The sequence below is a fragment of the Lipophrys pholis genome (assembly GCF_963383615.2).
Source record: "Lipophrys pholis genome assembly, chromosome: 14".
Taxonomy (NCBI): domain Eukaryota; kingdom Metazoa; phylum Chordata; class Actinopteri; order Blenniiformes; family Blenniidae; genus Lipophrys; species Lipophrys pholis.
In genome coordinates this window covers 7476642-7499715 of record NC_137633.1, presented here as the reverse complement: position 1 = coordinate 7499715, position 23074 = coordinate 7476642, and the positions used below count along the sequence as shown (strand labels likewise).

General features: G+C 43.8%; 4 protein-coding genes across 4 annotated transcripts; 2 read left to right on the top strand and 2 right to left on the bottom strand.

Annotated features, from left to right (window-relative positions):
• The first annotated feature begins 511 nt into the window (after nt 1-511).
• Nucleotides 512-4933, top strand: nfkbiab (nuclear factor of kappa light polypeptide gene enhancer in B-cells inhibitor, alpha b). The gene is made up of 6 exons (XM_080479597.1): nt 512-1064; nt 2778-2883; nt 2989-3199; nt 3965-4053; nt 4146-4412; nt 4506-4933. Exons 1-6 carry the CDS (start codon nt 811-813, stop codon nt 4539-4541), a joined length of 963 nt encoding a protein of 320 aa, XP_080335723.1. The 5' UTR covers nt 512-810; the 3' UTR covers nt 4542-4933.
• A 348-nt stretch (nt 4934-5281) lies between these two features.
• psma6a (proteasome 20S subunit alpha 6a) lies at nt 5282-9233 on the bottom strand. The gene is made up of 7 exons (XM_080479598.1): nt 9054-9233; nt 8163-8257; nt 7993-8074; nt 7746-7901; nt 7297-7475; nt 7083-7177; nt 5282-6750 (listed from the first exon to the last, which is right to left on the bottom strand). The coding sequence occupies exons 1-7, from the start codon at nt 9127-9129 to the stop codon at nt 6693-6695; spliced, it is 741 nt and encodes a 246-aa protein (XP_080335724.1). The 5' UTR covers nt 9130-9233; the 3' UTR covers nt 5282-6692.
• A 553-nt stretch (nt 9234-9786) lies between these two features.
• Nucleotides 9787-18048, bottom strand: prorp (protein only RNase P catalytic subunit). Its single transcript, XM_080479585.1, has 10 exons — nt 17298-18048; nt 16383-16521; nt 16044-16278; nt 15666-15958; nt 15533-15580; nt 15241-15373; nt 11114-11224; nt 10334-10482; nt 10053-10251; nt 9787-9977 (listed from the first exon to the last, which is right to left on the bottom strand). The coding sequence occupies exons 1-10, from the start codon at nt 17701-17703 to the stop codon at nt 9849-9851; spliced, it is 1842 nt and encodes a 613-aa protein (XP_080335711.1). The 5' UTR covers nt 17704-18048; the 3' UTR covers nt 9787-9848.
• A 287-nt stretch (nt 18049-18335) lies between these two features.
• Nucleotides 18336-22923, top strand: ppp2r3c (protein phosphatase 2, regulatory subunit B'', gamma). The gene is made up of 13 exons (XM_080479588.1): nt 18336-18539; nt 18689-18813; nt 19171-19275; nt 19367-19479; nt 19815-19912; nt 20224-20294; nt 20384-20516; nt 20876-20931; nt 21384-21459; nt 21708-21844; nt 22121-22258; nt 22349-22408; nt 22499-22923. The coding sequence occupies exons 1-13, from the start codon at nt 18473-18475 to the stop codon at nt 22691-22693; spliced, it is 1374 nt and encodes a 457-aa protein (XP_080335714.1). The 5' UTR covers nt 18336-18472; the 3' UTR covers nt 22694-22923.
• Nucleotides 22924-23074: the final 151 nt, after the last annotated feature.

Genomic DNA, 23074 nt, shown 5'->3' with positions numbered 1-23074 from the left:
GCTTCTCATCTGTTCAATAATGTTGCTAAACTGATGGCTTTGTTAGGCTGCTTGTCTTATTGTTTATATTATCACACTGTTGAAACACTGAGAGATATAAAAGTGGATTTCTTAAAGCTGAAGAGTTATTCTGTATGTGATTCAATAATATACACTTTAAATATAATTTAAATATCTCGAGGCTGGGCCAGAGTAAAGTTGTGGTTGTTCACATTTACTCCATTGTTTGTGTCACTTTCAGGTTATTCTGTTAGAGCAGATTTATGTTGTTTTGTATCTTGGGCAGTGTGTGTACACTTTGTAGAGACACTGTGTTTATGTGGGCTGTCCTCGTGCAGCAGGTGAGTAATGAAACCAGGGGTCTGCTGACTATGTGGCCCCTCTGCCTGTATGTTTGTAAGTCATTTTTAAAAAAAGAAAAGACATAATGCATGCACACTTCTTTTTTTAAATGACTTACTAAAAAAAGAATAAAGAATGCATGACATTTTGCATTATATAAAAGGCTTGCAGGACTTGAGCGTGCACTGTACGTGCGGCCAGATGATGTACCCAGCCTGCAACCTTAAATTGCCCTCTCGGTGACAAACTGAGGAGCGTATTTATATATGCGTCTGAACAGAAATCCCCTCGTGGAGCCAGCAATCTGCACCGTGTGTTATTCTAAGTGACAGTGGTGTGGAAATCCCCCACCTAGCTGTAAGCTCCGCCCCTCCGCAGCGGCACGCAGGGCATTTACACAGCGCAGCTCCTTCAGCTCAGTCTGGATCCAAACCGAGCGCACCTCATCTTCCACCACCGGGATTCCTCATGGACCTCCACCGGAGCAGCATATTGAACCAAATGGATTACAGCCGCGAGTCGAAAGACGGGAAGGCGGCTCAGTCGATGGACGAGCGGCTGGACAGCGGTTTGGACTCGCTGAAAGAGGAGGAGTACCAGGCTGTGGCCGCCGAGATCCTGCGGCTCCAGCTGGAGAGCGAGCCGCCGCAGCGCGCGCAAGCCCCGGCGGGAAGCAGCGAGCTGCACGACTGGCAGATCCAGGTCACGGAGGAGGGAGACACGTAAGTTTGAGCAGGAGCACCGCTGCGGAATATCGCTGTTTTTTTTTTTTTTGGTTTGTTTTTTTCTTGCCCCCTCGCTCGGGTCTCTGGAGGTAATTTGACGCCTTTCCTGTCGGAGGGGGGGGGGGGGGGGTCTTCCTGGAGCCCGTCACTACAATGCGCAGGGCCCGGGCCTGGGCCTCGCTCCGGCCGGGCCCGGGGCTCCAGTTTAAAGCCCCCCGCGGTTCATTAAGAGTTTTCGCAGCTCTGTGGAGGGCCGTCCGGTGCGATAACGGGCCCGGCTGTGGTCGGACACGGCTTTGTCGAACGTAAACAAAAGGCCTTTATCAGGAGAGGATCTATTATGGCCGCGGGTCAGATCGGGAAAGTCCCGGGCGCGCAGCCAACACGTCCCAGCGATGCGCGTTCCCGTGAAGTGGAAAGAAATTCGGGGGGGAAAAAGTACATTTAAGTACAACGAATGTAACTTTGCAAATTGTGTGTGTAAAGTTCAGCGTGACATCGAGTAAATAAAGTCTGAACACTAAATGAGAATACACCAATAACGTCGTTCATTTTTAAATCCCACATTGTTCTTCCGCAAAGAAATGTAGTTCCCTCAAGATATCAATAAAATAATGTGATAACATCCTAACGTGAACTTTTTGGGGGAGGGGGATACCACTCGGGAAATTCCCATTTCCCACGTTGCCAAACTGCAGCTAACAAATGTTTCCTTCAAACATTTGTAAATAAACGACACAACACCACTTCTATTCCCAATATTAGTAAACAGACAGATATTTTTAATACAGTTTAACACACATAGTAATGCTGCTGTTGTTGCCAACAAGCGAATACTATATAATAAATAGTTAAAGACCCTATTCTTTATGGAGGAGACACAAATGGCTTCACATTAGCTGATAATTATCTGAAACTTCCCGTTGACCAAGTGTATAGTTCCCACCATAAAATAATTAAAATTAATTTCCCGTCAGTGATGTTGGAGCTTGACCACTTGAACACACCATGCAAATGCTTAAACCCGTTTTAAAACCATTTGATCTGCATTTTTGTCGTAAATTGCTCCTTTATATCGCAGTAGTTCAGAAACTAAAGCGCATTCATGCAATTATAATGTATTTACTTTGAGTAATGTGTTTAACACAAGAAACTGTATTCAATTGCTTGTGATCAATTAAATTATTGCATTATTGCTATAAAGTAAAAAAAAAACATTTTTGTCTTGATGGAGCATTGAATCACGTACTGGTTATGTTTTACACTATCAACAATGTTTAGGTGTTTTGCTCATGCTCTATTATTAGGAAGTGTATATTTAATCTGCACCTCTGTTGGTTAATAGGTGGAAATACCATTACATGTTAGACCAATGGCCCATGTCTGAATAGGACATTTGCCACTATTGTTCCTCATAACTGAACCACTATAATTATCTTCATTCATCAATCTTTGTTTCAAGTGATTTGCATAAATGTGACTTTAAGTACTATGGCTGGAATTTCCTGATAAAGAATGAAATGGTTTTGCAATTATTGGAGAGAGAGAAAAGAATAGGAATGTTTACAGCGAGCTGTTCCAACCTTTTGAAAGTGTGAAAGCCTCCAGAACCAGCAAGTTGTTTACAGTGGAGCGGTGTCATTTGAAATATGTTGAAGGCATTTCCCTGTGGCTGTGTTGTAAAAGGTTTTCTGGTTTCTCTCTCGACAGTTTGCTTCACTTGGCCATCATCCACGAGGCGAAGGACTATATCAAAAGAATGATCGAGCTGGCGAGGAACACAGACTTCCTCGACACACAGAACGACCTGAGACAGGTATGCAAACCGTCTCTCTGTTTGCCTTAATCCATCACTCTTACAACTCTTTTTTTTTTTTTTTTAAATCAATTCACGTTTTGTTGTTCCTCTCTCCCTCCCCAGACTCCTTTGCACTTAGCGGTGATCACGAACCAGCCGGACGTGTGCCATTGTCTCCTGGTGTCTGGCTGCGACCCCACGCTGGTGGACAACAGCGGGGACTCGCCTCTGCACATCGCCTGTCGCCACGGGAACCTGCACTGCTTCAGCGTCCTCACACAGAGCTGCCGGCCCGAGCACCTACACACGGCGATGGCCGCCTGCAACTACAACGGTAAGTCCCAACGAGGCCGATGCTCTGCCGCGGCCAATGAAAACACCGCCGCTTTTGTAGAATCGGGCGACTAGAATGATGAATTAGTTTAAGCTGTACAGACGCGACACTGAATGACCCACTGTTGCTTTTTAACTACTGTTTAGAAAGAGGGATTTGAGTCGCTCATTATCCTCCAGTCCTGTAAAGAGAAAGGAAACATTCAAGTAAGCGAGGGAAATACCCTGCTTTTGCGCTCACAATCTGGCTAAAACCCATGTATTACACAGACGTTAATGTTAGATGCTAACGCCCCAAATAGAAAAAGGGTTGTCTCTTCTACTTTTAGACTTGTGCATAAACATGTTTGTCCTAGCCGTGGCAATGACTGCGCAGATCACAAAATAACTTGAAGTAATCCCACATCTTTTTTTTTTTTTTTTTAAGTCTAGTTGTTTCTAGTAATTTGATTTTGTATATTTGTGTTTAGCAAGATGAGAGTTGGGGGTGGTGTTGGAGATTTTTCCAGTCACACTGAATATGTAATCGGTTTGAATTCAAACTTCAAGCAGGGGCTGTTGTCGGCACGGCAAAACCCCAAAAAGCTTCATGTGTATCGTAGCGGAGGGGGAGGGTTAGAAATTTAATGAAACGTTCCATTGGGTGCAGAATTATGAACATCTTGGGGGAACGTTTTACAAAAAAAGATAAAATCTGTAGGAATTGTTTTTGTTCTTTGATATTTTGAAGATCCTATTGGTTAACGTTTCCTCCACCTCTTTCTAGGTCAAAACTGCCTCCATCTGGCATCAGTTCATGGCTTCCTCTCGCTTGTGGAGAAAATGGTGGATCTAGGAGCTGACATCAATGCAAAGGTAAACACCAACAAGCCTTTTTTTATTTGTAGCGTCCGGATTAAAACACAAAACCTCCTTGTATTCAAACCGTCTCTCCTTCATCCCTCCAGGAGCAGCATAACGGCCGCGGCGCGCTCCATCTGGCCGTGGACCAGCAGAACTTGTCCCTGGTCAAGCTGCTGCTGCACAAAGGAGCAGACCCCAATCTCCTGACCTCCGGAGGCCACACCCCCTACCATCTCACCTACGGCTTCGACAACAGCAGCATCAGAGAGGCGCTGCACTCTGTGACCCGTCCCGAGCTGCGCGAGCTGCCCGACAGCGAGTCGGACGACAGCGAAGAAGAAGAGGAGGAGGAGCAGGCGTCTGACGAGGAGGTGCGTCGGAAAGCTCCAGTGATACTGATCCTAAAAAAAGAGAGACTTCCTGCTCGGTGTGTAACTTCTCATTTGTTATCCGTGCGTCCGCAGGTGGGTTACGACGACATCCAGTGGAACGGTCATTAGCGCGCGGCCCGAGAGAACAACGATGGAAGGACAAAACGGCCCGGCACATTCTTGGCCAGGCGGGGCGGACGAGACAGCGAGGGTGTGACTCCCGCTGCAGCAAATCAGGCGAGCGGGGCGGCTGCGAGAAAGAAACGGACCGACGGCCGAGGCGGCGAAGGCTCGATCGCACATGACGCCACGTCTGTGTGTGAGGATCGCTTGTATTCTGTAGACCCTGCTACTCATTGTCATAGAAAAGCTCCATTGTATGATATTGTAAATGCTGTGTATACAAAGATGTATTTTTTATGGAAGCTGTGAATGTGTACAGTTGAGCAGGTTGTATATGTTAGACAGCGAACCGTTCCAGCACACTCCAGTTAAATTAAAACACTCGTATTTAACGACGATTACTGGTGGTGTTTGTGTGAATGCGTGCGGGTGGAGGGTAAACTCAACGGCAACTGAAGAAGGAAGCATGTTCAAGACTGTTTGGACATGTATAGATGTCACAAGGTTGGAAGTATAACAATATGAAACAAGATGCAACGGACCGCTCCTGACAAAATGAAGTAACCACTAAAAGTACAGTATGTGAAACATCTAACAACTTTAACCAGCCAGCCTCATAATGAGTCTTGTAACGCCAACTTACAGTGACTTTCAGTGCAACAACAAAAGTAGCAGCAGATTCTTAGAGGGTGAAGGGAGTTTGACAAAGTTCTTGGTGACAGCGATTGAGAAACTGAAGACCCACTCACTTCAACATTCCATAAATCTTTACTGTACCTTGAGACGGCAGCATAGCAACATCTACGATACGGTATCAGACATGTCACACATGAGCTGACAAATGCAGTTTTAAAAATGTCTTCAAATTACGTACTATTTTTGCCAAACCCCAGTTGCGATCTTTTACAAGAACTGGTTTTCTGGGAAACTGAATATTTCAAGAACGCACTTTACAATTACATTGTAAAAACTTTACATGAAATAAAGTGCAGTCAGACATGATTTCCGCCAAATGATGATGCAGAGTCTGTTCCGAGTGCTAAGGTTCCTTCAGTCGTGTGTGTGTGTGTGTGTGCTGTTGAATGACGAGGGTCAGGAAATTCCCAGATAGCTTCAGCTGTTTGCAGCATTCCTGCTCTTCCCTCCCCCCCCAAAGAAGGGAACCTCTGCTGAATAACTTAAGACAACAAATGTGAAAGGGCAAAAAGAACTACAAATTCAACATTATTCAAATAATAAACGGTCTCTAAAATGCAAACACTGAATCAATGTTCCAAAAAAAAGTCTTTATTCGGTAAGAATTTCACATTATTATGATGGGTTAAATATCTAGTGTATTGAACTGTTAAAGGTGCTTAAATGTGAAGAGAGAAGTGAAGCTGGAAATAAGTTTCAGATAAAAACAGTGCCTTTAAATATTAGACATGCAGCCGCGGTTGCAACAGAAAGGTGGAAGGGGAAGGAAGCAATGACTTCCTCTTGACGTTGACCTGAGCAGAGTGAGTTGGGCGAAGGTGTACATGACGGTAACATTCCCCCGGTGGTTCCCTGGATTATCGCACGCCACAAAAAAAAAAAAAAACAGTGGAGAAGAAGCACAAAGCAGAGCTATGTAACGTGACGGCGGCGGCCCTGAGTAAAGACGGTGTTTGGAGAAGCTGCAGGTCAGCCGACTCCAGGTTTGAAGACGTGTTGCACTGGTGTTGGTGGCTTCGGGGTTGATCTGTGTCCGGCGGCTGAGTGACGCACCAGCCAGCCTGGAGCCGCCCGTGTGACGGACTGATGCGAGTGACCAGTGGTTCTTTCCAGGGGCGGCTGCAGTCAAGACGTCTCGGTGGAGACAGGAGGGCTGGGATGGACGGGGGATGTGTCAGTGTTTCCAATGTGCTGTGAAATGTCCTCCGTCTTTCTCTATCTTGTCTATATTTTAAAACAGTGCCTACAAAAAACATAAAAATCAAAGCACTTTCTTTTGTATCTTGGTGAGTCTGCCGTGTTTTGACTTCCCTGCAATGTTTGTTTGTGTTTTTGAGTTCAAGAGAGGACCTCCAGGGAAATGGCCAAGGAGAACATTTTAAATAACTGCAAAAACACAACTCCAGCGCCGCCTGTGTCCTCCAACTCGCCGAGGCGTCACTGTGAGGGGATCCACAGTCCTCACTCCCTCGCAGACAAAGCAACCAGGTGAACGTCGATCTCTGACTCTGACAGAATTCTGAAACGCAAACAGCAATTTTAACAGTTCTACATTCAGACCGCAAACACTGAGTGTAACCACTTGATCCCGCGCTTTGATCTGAGTCCTGCTTTTACTTTGGGGGAAATTCCACGTTAACATAGGCCACTTAGTTGTTTGTTTGGTTTTTTTGTTAAATGAAATAACTTTGAAGATCAAGAAAGAGCCGAGACAGAACCAGCTATCTCCAGCCGAGACATAGCAGCACGTCGTCTATCTGGAAAACACCAAAGTCGGAAGAAATTTTAACCCGCGAACTGCAGCCCACCCCCACCCCCCCTATATATTTTCTGTCGATGATGAACACTCACTTGAATCTGGGTTCCTGTGTCGTGATGACTCCCACCTCCAGCTCAGAGGGCTTAAAGTCGATGGACAGAACTGTAGCAAGGCACGATATGGCCGTCTGTTTTGGGACACAGAACAAAAGAGGCCAAACGTCTCATCAAAAAAACTAACTTTTTTCTCTTTATATTTTTTAACAATTTGTCAATCTGTCACTGTGTGTATCTGCTAGTGTCCTGCCTCTATACTCTGCTCGTAGGTCCAGTCCAGTTTCTTCTTCACTTTCTTTTCCAGGAAGCTGGTAGCCTCCGTCTGCTTGACTCCAGCCGCTGTGGCCTTGAAGCCGCAGTAGTAGCCGGCTGGATCGCACTTGTAGAGCTGTGGGCCGAACTCCTCGTCCAAACCAACGACTATCATACCTGGAGGAGCGAAGCAGGCCACACACAAGAGGGAGACGAATCATCCAAGAAGTTCACAAAAAGGTTTCGGCGCAAGTGTTGAGTGACATGAAATGTGGCCAAACTATCAATGCGGCTCACTAGATCCTGAAATGGCTTTTTCATAATCATCCTTCAGCTCGCTGATGTTTTTTCGTGAGGGAAAAGAGGGACACCATAAACAAATGAATCAAAAAACACTATTATGATGGAGTTCAAGGTTATGACCCCTCAGTCCTGTACGTCACTCACAGCAGCCCAGGGGTCTCATCTCAGCATTCTGCGTGTAGACCTGGGAAATGTCTGCCATCCGTCTGCAGAGCATGTCCACGGGGATCTCATAGCCGTACTTGTACTTCCAGTTCGCCGCTTCATACCTGGCCCTCTGCACCTGAGACCTGCTGTCAGCTGGAGGGAGCAAGGCAGCACAATGGACTTAGTTCATTTTCTCTCGCATGCAGACTCTCGGTGTCGCGGGGCCATGTGAGGGACTGCTCACCGGTCATGCCCATCATAGCGCAGCCCATTGTCTCTGTGACCCGGAACAGATGAGAGACCGTCGTGGCATCCAGCAGCTTGTCCTGGGGGACACACGTGGACAGACACAGTGTGTCAACATGTTTGCAAGAGAACAAGAACTCGAATGTTTGATAATGTATGATTACAAACCGGAACTTTCTTTTGTGTGACGACCACGACACAGTCCTTCCCTCTGATGGCCACGGAGGTCAGGCCCGCCTGGTTGATGGCTTTAAAAGCATACTCTGTGAACAGACGGGGGGAGGAAAACACTTTACAGGCATGTGAAGTAAACTACTTAGTAGTTAGCCTGTAATTACACATACTATCATGCATGTTTTTTTCTCTGTCAACAGGATTTGTGCCGCATCATGGTCACGAGGAAGTCATTTATATCTAGATCACCTCACAGCTGGACTTGTGACTAGACATTCACCATATGGATATGCACCCAACAAGTCTGCAGACCTAGCTCAGCCTAACACGGAGAGAAAAATCTGTGAGACATGTTTCCAGGAGCTTGCTGGATTAATGACACCACTGAGCGAGAAACGGGTTCCAACCTGTTACTAACAAGGAGAGGCGAACATTTGTGGATGAGGAATGCAAAGCAGATGGGAACGACTTGTGGATTCCCAAAGTTTGAAATAATAGGCCTCCACTAGTTCATGAAGGCATAATAGACTAGTTTCACAGACTTTCTTTGAACTATGGATTGCAAGCACTTACATTATTGTATATAACTTGTGTTTTTAGGTACTAGTATGTATATTTACTCTTTCATGTTACACATCAATTATTGCAAGGTATTCGAATCTAAAACTTTTTAATGTCTTGTAAGTTATACAAGGCAAAGGGTAACTCTTTTAGCAGTAGATTTGTAGGAATCGTTTCAGCTCTGCACGCCAATCCTGCGGCCCTGCGGTTTCCGTGGAAACGAGTATAAATACACGAGAAGCTCGAAGCAGGTAGCCGCTGTTAGCATGTTAGCTGCGATGACAGAGCAGGTTGAGTTCACCTCTCTTCTGCCTCCAAACTCACCGACTTGATAAAGTCTGCCCTCCGGGGAGAAGATGGTGATGTGCCGGTCAAACCCGGCAATCGACCCGCGAGACATGACACCTGGAAATCAGTCCGCTAAACCCCAGAAAATATAAACAGAGATGGTGCGAAAGAGTAAACAAAGCGAGCATTCACTGCGGAGGCGGTTCGTCCCATTACGGGTTTTTATATCCGGGTCAGATCGTATAATAATAATAATAATAATAATAATAATAAATTGCGATATTCAAACATTCACGGCACGACGAATGAGACACTAAGAAAGGAAATATTTTGTATTTCTAGTATGAAATAGACCAAGTGAATACAAGTTGAAAATTTTTCGAGCTTCATTGAACTCATCTGCTGCGTTCACTGTCTCTTCGCTCAGTTTTTGGTCTCCTCCACCTCCCCATTGAGAAAATAGCTATTTCAGTACCCAAACCATTAATCCCAGGACTTTGGACTTTTGCTAAAGAATGTTTTTTTTATTTCTGTACTTTTACTGGAAATTGAGTTAACTTTAAGCAATCTAACAGGAGTTATATTTGACGACAAATTTTTTTCAATCTTTCTACTTGACAACATGCTCGTCAAGCTACTTTTTTGGTAAACTGAACACTCCAGCTGTTAAATGCCCCACTATTTGTTTTAGCAGCACATGTCTTAAGGCCATACAAATCTAATCTCCGGCCAATGTTAGAGTTGGGAAGAAAAAAAAAGTACAGGCACTCAAAATGTTGAAATTATTTTAATTACAGTTCCACAATAGCATCAAACTTAATTTCATGAAAGTCACTCCTTCTGACTAACACACAGCCACCGTTGAGGTACTTCGTAGGTGCTCCTGTCCTCTGTGTCGTCGTAGGGGATGTGCCACGAGTCCCCTGAAGTTTGGATGATGGTGTCATAGCTGAGAATGCTCTGTTGACAGACACCAAGTTAACTGATGTATTTTTCTCGGGTTATCCACTTTCCTCTCGTACTCTCCTTCCTCACCTGAAATCGGACCTTCCTGCCTGCACCCACGTATCCGTCCACCACCAGCTGATGTCCCCTCTGCCATTTGAAGAAAAGCCGACGGGTGGCTCCATCCGGCAGGCAGGCCTTGTGATCTCTCATCAGATCCCTGCTCACAAAGCGACAGTGGTTCCCAGAGTGCAGAGTGGCGTACAGCAGAAAGGGGTCATCCTCCGAACTGATGGACAAAAAAAAAAACATGTTGTGATTATCTCAACATATCAGCTTTTATAGAGTAGCTGCTGCTATCAAGCGCTCACATATTGTCAGTAAAGAAGCAGTGTGCTTTCTGCTGGATGAGCTGCATGTTGCGTTTGTCCCAGGATCTGGAAGGTCGCAGCATGTGCTTCCTCCCCAGCACCAGTATAGTCAGGCCCTGACGCTCCAGCTCAGACACCACCTCCAACAACTGGAACACACATGCGTATAAACACCTATTAGAAAGATGCATCAATCTATTTTCTATACCACTTAATCCAAATAAGAGTGATGGAGTCGATCCCAGCCGACTATAGGTGAAGGACACACAGAGAGCATTTGTTTGCACACTGAAAATTCAATTAACCACGTCATTAAGGGTTTTATAGGAATATATCAATAAAACTACCAAAAAACTTTGAATCGCATCAAGTTATATGCCCTTTACATTTATTTTACCATCCTTTTTAAGCTGTCGTTTAAACCAGAGAGGGAAGCAGTCTGTACAGTTTACACCTACATAACCTATGAGAATGATGTGACATATCTAATACAGAGCAACACATTTTAAAACACAGACAATTGTAGGCGACCCGACAAGTAGGCCGAGTGTAGCGTACAGTGAGAAAAACCATCTACTACACTCATCTGTCGCTCACAAAGAAGCATATTTAGCAGGGTTAGTCATTGTGTGACTAGCAGAAAAGTCCGGTGGTCGGATTTGCAATGTCTGTAGGAAGAAACCAAAAAACCCCCACAAAAAACGAAAAACTACATAGTGTGAAAAAGGAACAGGCACTGTAAAGATAGACATGCAGGTATATTGCTGCGTTAACCCTCACCGTGTCCGATTGCTTGCTTCTGTCTTTGTTGACATTTGCGACATTCAACCCATCAACAACCACATCAAACGCTGGCTTCTTCTTCACAAAAGCCTTGAACTGCTCCAACTCCTGAACAGACAAGCAAACAAAGGTCAATGAGAGTTTTGATGTACGGTGAGTGACACCTGGAGGTGTAGGTTAGTGGGCGAGTAGACGTGAGTGAAAGGATATTAACTTTAGAACTTCTGGACCTATCGTTGATAATACTTTTAGAATGAGGAACAGAGCTGGGTCTGTGCTGTTGTGGCCAATGAAAGACACTTCCAGATCTCCTCTATTTTATTAGACATACAGATCGTTTGGATGTGTGATAAGTATGTTACTTGTGGATCTATGGGGACAGTCAGGGTCAACCAGAGCCCCTGATCATACTTTTTTATTTTGGGATGAAACCAAAAGTATGCGATATAAAACGCACTCCCGTTTGACTTAAATTAACCTTTTCAGTAACTGGCAGTAAATTAAGTGGAAAGTTTGACCAACTCAGATCTGAAAATCTGCTTCTTCTCTGTCTTACAGCCACGCCGATGGGGAACTCCAGTGTGACGCTCACGTGACGGATGATTGGCTGGTTTCCTCGCTGACTGATCACAGGACACTGCTGGTAATAAATCAGTCTGGCCTGTCCTTCTCGGTAGTGACATGGCGGAGTGCAGGGCGTATTCGGATTTGTTTGTGAGCGGTTCATTTTCAGTGCAACAATTAGTTGTTACAATACAGGAACAAGGAAGTAATACAATGATTCTGAAATATATACAGGAAGCAACCTGCTGGGAACATATAACCTTCCCTGTTTTACATATCTGATTTATTTCTATGATTGGGGGGGGGGGGGGGGGGGGGGCGTATTCAGGCTCAATCAGAAAAAAAAGAAAAAGAAAAGAAGCTTTATTGTCATTGTTCAAGTACAACGAAATTCCGTATGATCAATCATGATCAGAGCTGCTTGTACCAGGAAACAAACCCATCAAAAGTCCCCTTTCACTTACTGAGGGTCAAACTCACTAAACACGAAATTACTTTAAAAGTCATTAAGATGATAAATTTGTCTGATCCAGAGGCCCAAAAAAATTACATTTGTTCATGTGTTCTAAGTTTTCTACTTTCAAAATAAATGTCTCTCTGTGTGTGTAATGTTCAATTTGAAACTCTGTTCAACTTAAAACTACATTTTATGGTTGTTGCTCACCTGGGAAGACTGGTCAAGTCTTGAAACACTAAGCCACAGCTTTGAAATGTATCATGAGAGTAATGCTGAAGCTTACAATTGGCCTGGAACGCAAAGCATTATCAGTGCTTTTACTTTCAGATAGCAGTGAAGTGAAAATAGGATGCAGCGAATTCCCCTGGAATTGAAACTGTGCGCGCTGTATCCCAACCACACGAACAAAATGGAGATAAACACAATTGCGTGTGCTCCTTTTTTGCTTAGAACGCTTAAAAAAACAAACAACAAAAGCAGGGCCAATAACCAGTTTCTGCATCAATGGTGTAATGGGTGGGAGATTTGCGTTTCAGTGCAGAAGATGCAAAACGTCCCCAAGAAATGAAATCACATTGCTGGAGAAACAGAAGAACAGCTTGTGAGCCGACTAAGAAAGAAGAGACACACAGAGAGAAAGCCCAGTATAATTATCCAGGGACTTTCCAGGGCTGATATGTGAAACCAGCTCATTGTGCTGCTGTGGATTATATGACTGCTTAAAACACACACGCGAGCACGCAGACACATATGCACAAGCACACACCTACTCGCATAGTGAAGCTTACAGTACAACCACCTGAACTCCATTATCACACAAAACACAAATGTATTCAGTAAACATTACTCACAATATAACCACTGACCCCCGGCCGTCACTTTCCTCGTCATCCTGCTGAATTCAGGTTAACTGAAAAATAACATTTCTCAACGCTTCCTCTTTTTCCTAGCATTACCTATGAATACATTACCTACTGTAGATTGAGATTACAACCAAAAGACCATGAGGTGAGACGGCTGAATGGTGTTTAGCACCGACGCCCCACAGCAGGAGGACTGAGGTCAGGGCTTTCCGGTGTGGAGTTTGCATGTTCCACTTGTGCCTGTGTGGGTTTTCTGCAGGTACTCGTCAGCGTGTGTGCGGATGACTGTTGGTGTTTCCGAGTTTTGTGCGTAATTATTTTCCCTTTTAATCATCCGCTACTTATCCAGTTTAGGTTATAGCAGACGTTAGTACTATCCTTTTCTAACTAGAGCACGCAAGAGGGAGCACATAACGTCCATTCTGGCTTCTCTCCACTGGCTGCTTGTGCATATTTAGAATTCATTTTAAGATTCTTTTATTAGTTTTTAAATCTCTGAATGGTCTGGCCCCGGCCTACCTCTCTGAGCTGCTCCACCCCTACACCCCTGCTCGGTGCCTCCGGTCAGCTGATCAGCTGCTTCTGGAAGTACCGAGGTTCAAACGAAAGCTCAGAGGGGATAGGGCCTTTTCTGTTGCAGCCCCTCTGTTGTGGAGTGAGCTACCACTGCCCGTCAGACAATCCCTCTTCACTGTCCACTTTTACAATTAATCTTAAGACCTATTTTTTTCCTTGGTTTTTAACCATATTTGCGACTCTGTGTCTGGACAAGAAGAAAATTATTTAGGATGAACGACATCTCACTAAAGCAGCAGTAACATCATAGAACTACAGGAGTGGGAGTCCTGAACCTGTTCAGCTGAAGGTACAAAAACCATCCAAAGAAGAAAAACCTGCTCATTTTACTGCAGTCTTTCATTGTAACTGCAGCAAGCACCACATACAAACAGAAAGATACCAGCCCTTTCTTGCATGTGCTGCTGTTTCACACACTCTGTTTACCCCTAACAGTGAGCAGCCTTAAAACGAGGGGAATGAAAGAAGCCTACTAAGTTTAAACTGCATGCCGGCCCCCTCCTTTGCCTCTGCTGTCTATGTCTGCTCAACAGGAGGTCGCTGCAGTCCAGATGCAACACATGGTGCTTCCCATGCTGGAAATCCCCTTCACTTGACAGTCTTCCACCAAACAAACTCCCCCCTCCAACTGACAAACGCATGCAAACTCGCTCTCTCTTCATAAATAATCTCAGCATGTTTTAGTGGCTACACATCGCTCCTGCTGCCAAGTTTCTGTTTGGAACTGTTTCAATTCAAAAACTATGTTTTTAACGTCATTTTATTTTGTGTTTTAAAGTATAAAGCCCATACAATCCAGTCCAATGAAAGGCCTCAGTTCTTCACACAGACACTATTATACCACACACTAGCAAGAAAAAAGAATGGCTCCCGTTCACAGTGTGTGAACTCTTCACAGTGTGAAGAGTTCACACACTGTGAAGAGTTCAGCAGCACTAATCACTGCCTGCTCAAAGCATGCAAACCATTGCATTTTCATTTCATGTAACCCCCCCCCCCTCCAACTGGAGAGCAGAAAATGTTCCTTTAAATTGCCATTGAGAGACAGTTAATCCCACAAATGTATGTGTTGCTACAAACAAGAAATAGTCTGCACAACTCAAAGGTCTTAACACCAACCACCAACAACTTTGAAGTTCATTAATGAAAAATAAATGGATAATTTTTTCACATCACGTACAATACTGGACCATTAGATCATTGATTTACTTTGGCAAAGTTACACAACATGTGCAACCCCTATAAAGCTACAGCCCTGTTTATGTTCCAGCTTCAATACACCGAATATGAACACACCTGTTTATGTACAGAACCAAATTTCTCATAATCACATTTTTTTTTACATATAAACCAGCATAAGTTCTGATAGACCATGCAGTAAAACTTTCTTATTCCACCCGTGAGTCATTCAACTCAAGGTGTATTGGCATTGCTATAAATTGCCACAAGATGGCAGTCATGCACAGGTGATGATGTACAATCCCTTGTCATAAGAGAGCTGACTTCATCCTGATTAATAAAATGTTGACATGAAATAATTTAATCTAAGTCACCACCACACTGGGAAAAAAAGATAATAAATCATTAGGAATGTTCTGTCCATCCATCGGCTTTATCCAGCTAACTCAGGGCGAAAGCAGGTCACCAGTCCATGAGTAGTTTACCTCTGGCGTGGTCTTGTTAAAGACATCTTTACCCTGGATGATGTCAGCCATAACTCTGTCTTTCAGCTCCTGGTACTCCTCTGCAGTCAGCTGGATGGACTCTAACTCAGACCCACAGGAACGACACACTCCTCTGAACAAATGACACACAAATGACACACAAATGACATGCTATCACTCCGGTACGCACATATAGACCTTGCGATTTTCCTAATGAATGAATATTAAAAAAACAACAACACATGACAACATGAATTTTAAACAAGACCAAGAGAACAGTCCCAATCTTTACTTTGTGGTCGTGTTGGTCCACCTTCCTGTCCAGTTCTGCCCTTTGAGACTGAAGACAGAAAAGAAGTGATTCAAATTCTAAACAAGAGGGATGATTGGGTCTGTTTTTCTGTGTATTTATAGTACTGATCTACCTCTCAAACCATTCCTTGATGGCAGTGGCGAGGCCCTGCTGGGGGTAGATCTGATTGTTCCTCATGTGCAGCAGTATGCCATGCAGCCTCTCATGCTCCTCATTCTCTGGCATGACCTGACTGTCCTCCTCCTCAGACCTCCTCCCTCCAAAAAGACTCTCCCAAGTTTCTGGATGCGGGTGCAACTCCTTCTCCAGTAACTCATCATAAAGACTCCAGGCGGTGGCTCTGTCACCGTTGCGTATTGCTGCCTCGATGACGTCACTGTAGTTGCGCGGTGACGGCGTGAAGACCTGTGAAGATGGCAGTCAGATACAATGACACCCCAGCTCCTGTTACGATGAAGTTTACTTTGAGTAATCGGCTTTTTGGACTCACCTTCTTAACCTGGTTGAGGATGCTGATGGCTTCTCTCCACCTCGCCGTCCTGCTGAAGGATTTAATGAACAGACTGGAGGCTCCTGTTTCCAGAGTGGGGAAGCTGCCCCGCATGATATCGTAGACCTCAAACACCTCGGCGTTGTGGCCTGCGCTCACACACAGCGTCAGATACCGAAGAAGCAGCTCGTAAGACAGCGTGCCAGTTTCCATGGCAACAAATGTGAGCAGGGACCTGTGATAACAATTTAACAAAAGATTGTTTTACTTGTGTGTTTCACTGGAGCCTTTACAGGAGTTGCATGCTGATTGGATGTAACAGTCTGGTCCTTCTCTTACTTGGCTATGTCCACCCCTGCCTTTGAGCTGAACAGCGCACACATCATCTGGATGTCAAAACGCTGTGGGTTTCCCAGAGACTCCTTCAGCTGCCTCCACTCAGTTGCAGTGAGTGGCCGGTCAGGAGGCTGCGTCCTTCCTGAGAAACATCTGGCATTTAGTACAAGAAAGTCAAGAATTTCTACAGCATCAATAATACAAAGGCTCCAGGAGTAGTTAAAATGGCCAGTGACATAGCTGGATATTTAAAAGAAATAAACAAAAAGGCCGGTAAATTATCTTGGGTCTTCAGAGTTATTCACAAGAAAGAATAGATGTTGATCAAATGTGGAAAAAGTACCAATTTATAAAAAATTATCTCTGATTAAAACTTGATACAGTTCCCAATTTAATGAACACAATATTGTCAAATCGTTCAGTGAATCTGGGATCCTGGGCGCCCAGGCAGCACTGGATTGAATCATTTCAGGAACATTTCCAAAAATAATTTTCTGTGAACACATCTCACTGTGCAATCCTGAAATGCAAGTTTAAGCTGTAACAAGTGAAGGAAAAGCCCCATGTAAACCCAATCCAAGAACACAGCCATCCCCTCATGGCCAAATGTGGTTTAAAATAGACTGAGGCAGCATGTAAAACTTTTCTGTTGTCAGATTAAAAGTTGACTAGTCTTAGAAAACATGGATGCTGTAATGACAACTAGAGTCAGCATCTCTGATCGCATTAGTGTCATCAACACATAATCCCTAATCAATAAAAAAATAAGTTAATTTCGGTCTACTCCCATATCTAAACATCTGATTTGGACTTTTATACTTCAGCAAGACAGTGATAGGCAACATACTGCGTCCATGCCATCATGACTATATAGAAGAGTGTGAGTGCCAAGCCATTCTGACTGACACTACATCTCACCTGTTCCTCTCCTCCGTTCAGGTTCCTTCTCCTGCTCTTCATCCTCCTGAGAGACCAGGACTGCCTTCCTTCTGAGCATTTCCGACGTCCTCTTCGCCGTTCCAGCAGCAAACACAGATTTTGGGAGGAAGGACTTCCTGGTGTCAACTTCATCTTCTCTTAATTCCGCTCTTCCCCGTGTAAAGGAGTTGCGTTTGATGCCCGTTTGTCCATCAGTCCATCCACTGTCCTTCTTTCTGCCCGGCGGTCTACTGCCCAGGTTGGAGGCTGCATCACTTGTGCACAGAGAGCGTGAAGAGGAAGGCAGCTGCATGGACCTCCAAAGATGGTTAGGAGTGGGGAGAGCTGGACGTCCTCCATGAAGGAGAAGGTGAAAGCACTTCAGAGAAACTCTGACCGAGCCCATTGTGGATGTATAACTCACGAGTTTCTAAGAGATAATCAGTCACAACTCTGCAAAGTGCAGTCTGAGGAAACTGTTACTGTTGACACATAGCAGCTGATTATGTATCTGACACATGCTCGAGTTGCATGAGTGGTTGATGACAGTTAACCTTGCTCATTCTAAATTCCAGCGTTTATTTAATGTCAGGTTTAAATCGACAATGTGTTGTAATTGTAATTATAAATGCTACTCACACCCTCACTGGATATCTTGACTCAATAATATTGAATTCTTCAAACCGAAAACTTCATGTAAACCACAGCTGAAAGCAAGTGTGCCAGGAGGCACACATTCGACGTCATCATCAGGGGACATTGTTCGGAAGCAGTTTTATGAGATTTTCACAATACAATATCGGTCAATTGGGGTGTAACTACTGAAAACATTTCTCAAACATTTAAGGGTTATATCACTTCATATGAATTATTTTATTTGAAAATTTATAAAAGTCTTTTGAGAAGTGGCTTTACGTTAGAAATTTACGATTCCTACAATAGCGACTCCAAGGTCCGCCCTTCTCTGCATCTGATTGGCCCACAGTCACTTCCTGTAAATCGATGAAAGCCAATAATATGTGGGTATAGGCGGACTGTGGCTTCACCATGGTAGGATTCGTAAACATCCAGCAGTTTGACGTTCTCGGGAACTTCCTGTCGGCTCCAGCAGACAAGCTGTTTTCCTGTACTCTAAAATGATTAAATATTAATATTAACCTATTTCTCGATCTACTATGACTGATAAAGGACAGCCTCATTGGTCTGATGTTCTGAAAAAGAGGCTAGCAGACTCCAACCAAGGTAAACAATAAAATCAAACGATGTGAAGGCTAACCTTAGCGGGCTAACCCGACTAATATTGAAGTCTTTTAAGCTGATACCTCGATATATCATTTGATTTCATGAGCTGCTATATGTCTGATTTGATATTTTTTTTTGTCGCTCCAAAGATGAGAAAAGTGAAGAGGAAAAGAGAGCGGAGGTAACCGAGCTGTTTTCAAAGTATTACACGGAGTGGAGGGGAGGGAGCAACAAAGACAAGTCCTACAAGACCATCCCACGGTTCTACTACAGGGTATACACACACACACACACACACACACACACACACACACACACACACACACACACACACACACACACACACACACACACACACACACACACACACACACACACACTTTTTGTGCATGCCAGGAGAAAACCAGCTTTGTATTTAGAAATCCAATTTAACATTCAAATTACCACATAACTTTCAGCTAAAGTAGTTTGTATTTGTTGGTGTAACTGTTTATTGTGAAATGCTTTGTATTACTTTTCTACAAGATATACTTGTTCTCTGCAGTAAATAATAATAATCTTCAATTGGGCTTCTTTTTTTTTTTTTTTGCTTGAGTGAGAGCAGCAGTGGCCATAATTGTTTTCTTTGTAGCTGCCTGCAGAAGATGAGGTGTTACTTCAAAAACTGCGAGAAGAATCCAGAGCCGTGTTCCTCCAGAGGAAGAGCAGAGAACTGCTCGATAACGAAGAGCTGCAGGTAAAACCCTGACAGCCACGACGACTTCGTGGTTTTTACAAGCACCTCGGCTCTCGTGTGTGTTTGATTATTTCTGCTTGTCGTTCTGCAGAACCTGTGGTTTCTGCTTGACAAACACCAGGTGCCCCCAGTGACTGGAGAGGAGGCAATGATCAACTATGTCGCCTTCCTGCAGGTGGGAGAGAAAGCCGGGCCTAAGTGCAAGTAAGTGGCAACAGAGTGTAACTGCAGATCGGGGGGGGGGGGGGGGGGGGGGTTAAGCGTGTCAGAGGTAAGAAATGGAAATCCTGCGGTCACCCTGACTTATGTATTTGGTACAAAACGGCAGCAGTACAATCTTTCAGGATGATGAGTATAAGTTTGAAGTCTGTTTAATGTGTAACTATTGTTTTCCCTTACGTTTAACACTGGCTGATCAAATTCCAGACAAAAAACTCACAAACATAAATGGTTTATTATTTGTTCAAATGGGAGGATCTGGCTTGGGTTCACTATTGTATAAAAAAACAACTTATTTTCCTCTTCTTTTTTTTCTGAAGAAAATTCTTTACAGCCAGAGTGTATGCCAAGCTGCTTCACAGTGACCCGTACGGCCGGATCTCTATCATGCAGTTCTTTAACTACGTCATGAGAAAAGGTACGGGAAGCCAGAACTGCATCTGCAAGGATGTTTTTACTTACTACTGACAGACAAGAAGTTAAAAAAGTGAAAAGAAAACTACTGCAATTACCTCGAGGTTCAGCACTAACATTTCTCCTCTCCTCAGAGTAATGATCACTCGACTCTTAAAATATTTTTATTAACTTTTCTCTTTTGATTTGTAGTAAATTATGTTCAAGTTAATTGAGGAGTGGAGGCTTCTTTGCCAGTGTTAAAGCTTGGTTTTGTCAGCCTTGTCCTTCTCTTTGAATGCCGTTCACTTTGTTCATTTCTACATGAACTTCCAGTGTGGCTCCATCAAACCCGAATCGGCCTGAGCCTGTACGATGTGGCAGGACAAGGTTATCTCAGAGAGTCGGTAAGAACCCGGAGTGGAGTTTTTCTTTGGCGGGCACCAGGATGTTCCAGTGTGACGTCAAAATGTGATGAGACTTGTCGTCCGTGCAGGATCTGGAGAATTACATCCTGGAACTGATCCCCACCCTGCCTCAGCTGGACGGGCTGGAGAAGTCCTTCTACTCATTTTACGTCTGCACGGCCGTACGCAAGTTCTTCTTTTTCCTCGACCCCCTTCGAACAGGTGAGTCCAGCTGTGAAATGACATGAGGACATCTTACATCATGTCGCATCGCGTACTGTAAGAGTGGATTATACAGAGATAACAAGCAACCACAACAGAGACGTCTGTCAAAGACCCTGTCAAACAATGTCAGAGTGATATGTGATTTAAGTTTATTTCTGCTTTCCCAGTTAAAACCTTTTTGAAGTAGAGCATTTCTGAATTAATTGACACTTCCAGTTGAAAATAGGTTTTTTTTTTTTTTTTTAATTCAATGTAATCTTGTCTTAAACATTGTCTTATTAAATAAATGATTACTAACAACATGTCTGCTTGTGGATGTGGAAATGGGACCAAAATTTCTTTTTTTGCTATTACAGGGAAGATAAAAATCCAAGACATCTTGGCCTGCAGTTTTCTGGATGACCTGTTGGAAGTATGTTTCGTTCACTGCGACACAACTAAAAACCAGGCTAAATCGTAATGTTTTGTTTATAATATGTCAGCTACAGACAACATGTGATGCGTCGTTGTAATGTTGTTCTATTAGTATTTAATTAGCCTAATACAGCTACTCAGTTTACCGAGATTAGTATAAATGTAAATAAAGCGAATGTTTGTTTGGTTAGTTGTTTTTTTTAACTTTAAAAATCTTCAGATGAGAATGTGGATTTTGTTGTCATTTAGCACGAGCAGCTTGTTTAGCGTTAAAGAGACAGATGGTTATTTATTGTGTAGAAAGCTCAAATCCGAGACATAATTTCTGATCACAACTTGTGCGTGAGTCTTAAAATACATCATTTAGAAGGAGAAAAAAAACCTACTAAATGTCTGTAAAAAAAAAATGCAAAGTATTCCTCACGAAAGCCCCCCCCCCTGTGTTCCCAGCTGAGAGACGAAGAGCTCTCCAAAGAAAGTCAAGAGTCAAACTGGTTCTCGGCTCCGTCAGCTCTCCGAGTCTACGGTGAGAAGTTGCCTGCGTTTTTAATTTCTTCCATTATGTGATTTATGAGGTTCCATTTTTTATTTTTATTTTTTTCCGTCGATCAGGACTTTGGCATATTTGGCGTATTTTGTCAAGTTATTTTAAGGTTTTTATTCAAAAATGTTTGTTTGTAACATATTCAGAGCGTGCATTTTTTTCTCTTCTTGTTAGACGGTGACAGTAAAATCACTTGCATGTTTATGTCTCCCTTCACTTTTTGCTTACAGGCCAGTACCTGAACTTGGATAAAGACCACAACGGCATGTTGAGCAAAGAGGAGCTGTCGCGTTACGGCACAGCCACGCTCACCTCCGTGTTTCTGGACAGAGTTTTTCAGGAGTGTCTCACCTACGACGGGGAAATGGTAACGGCGTTACCGCATACTTTTGACAGCCCAGATGTTTTCCAGCTGCAACGCTACCTCTGGGTTTAATACCATAAAAGAACTAAAGCTGTGTGTGTGTTGTACTTCAATTTTGAGCCGCTGCATAAAGTTAATCTGGTCTTCCTTGTAGGAGCAATACACACATTAAATGGCATTGGGGAATAACAGGGTGTTGGTCTGACAGCAGTTGTTTCCACGGAGGACATTGGTTAAATATCTTCCTTGCATGACAGCGTTTCACCCTCTTCTTCTCAGGACTACAAGACCTATCTGGACTTTGTGTTGGCCCTCGAAAACAGGAAGGAGCCAGCTGCGTTGCAGTATATTTTCAAACTCTTGGACATGGAGAATCGAGGATACCTCAATGTCTTCTCTCTCAACTACTTCTTCAGGGTATCACCGCCACACAAATGCAACGTCACATCACATTTAGACTCATTTTATGTTCAAAGCATAAGAGACGGCATGTGTTTGGCTTTTCAGGCCATCCAGGAGCAGATGAAGCTGCATGGCCAGGAGCCCGTCTCCTTCCAGGACGTGAAGGTATAAAACGGCACGAGACTCTCAAGACACACTCATTTCTGGTCCACGGTTTTGTTTGTAAGGTCAGTTGTGGTCGCCGTCCCTCCTCAGGATGAGATCTTTGACATGGTGAAGCCCAAAGACCCGTACAAGATCACGCTGCAGGACCTGGTGAACAGTTGCCAGGGCGACACAGTCGCCAGCATCCTGATCGACCTCAACGGCTTCTGGACCTACGAAAACAGGGAGGTGCTGGTTGCCAACGACAACGACCCCGGCAACACGGCTGACATGGACGACACTTGAGGAGGCGTTACGGTCTGGATGCGGGAGAGACTGGAGAAATCCGTTTGACTCCAAAGAGGACGACAGCGGTGGAGACTGGAGGCGACTGCCACTGTCCTCAAGTTACTTTTCTCTTTTAAATACTCCCCCCACAATTTGTCTATTTCCTCCAGTAATGTTGAAAAATATTCTTATTTATTTTAATAAGCAGTGTTTGGAACCAATTAAATGCTTACTGCAAAATTCCCACCTTTCTTTGTGCTGAATTTTATTCACTTTTCAAAGCCGACACAATTAAGATTTCAGAGAAACATGTAAAGTTTTTCTCTGTGTCTCCAACTACTTTTTTTTTTTTAAGAAAGTCAGAGGTATGAAATAACTAGTTACTAGTTGTGTGTTGTA

Coding starts and splice junctions, on each gene's coding strand:
- ppp2r3c (XM_080479588.1), top strand. CDS start 18,473: ATGACTGATAAAGGACAGCCTCATTGGTCTGATGTTCTGAAAAAGAGG. Junction 19,913..20,223: donor TAACTACGTCATGAGAAAAG/GTACGGGAAGCC, acceptor ATGAACTTCCAG/TGTGGCTCCATCAAACCCGA. Junction 20,517..20,875: donor CCTCGACCCCCTTCGAACAG/GTGAGTCCAGCT, acceptor TTGCTATTACAG/GGAAGATAAAAATCCAAGAC.
- psma6a (XM_080479598.1), bottom strand. CDS start 9,129: ATGTCTCGCGGGTCGATTGCCGGGTTTGACCGGCACATCACCATCTTC. Junction 8,075..8,162: donor TCACACAAAAGAAAGTTCCG/GTTTGTAATCAT, acceptor TGTGTCCCCCAG/GACAAGCTGCTGGATGCCAC. Junction 7,178..7,296: donor CCTACGAGCAGAGTATAGAG/GCAGGACACTAG, acceptor GTCCCAAAACAG/ACGGCCATATCGTGCCTTGC.
- prorp (XM_080479585.1), bottom strand. CDS start 17,703: ATGGGCTCGGTCAGAGTTTCTCTGAAGTGCTTTCACCTTCTCCTTCAT. Junction 15,959..16,043: donor TCCTCAACCAGGTTAAGAAG/GTGAGTCCAAAA, acceptor CCATCTTCACAG/GTCTTCACGCCGTCACCGCG. Junction 15,581..15,665: donor ATCAAGGAATGGTTTGAGAG/GTAGATCAGTAC, acceptor TTCTGTCTTCAG/TCTCAAAGGGCAGAACTGGA.
- nfkbiab (XM_080479597.1), top strand. CDS start 811: ATGGACCTCCACCGGAGCAGCATATTGAACCAAATGGATTACAGCCGC. Junction 2,884..2,988: donor CACAGAACGACCTGAGACAG/GTATGCAAACCG, acceptor CTCCCTCCCCAG/ACTCCTTTGCACTTAGCGGT. Junction 3,200..3,964: donor GGCCGCCTGCAACTACAACG/GTAAGTCCCAAC, acceptor ACCTCTTTCTAG/GTCAAAACTGCCTCCATCTG.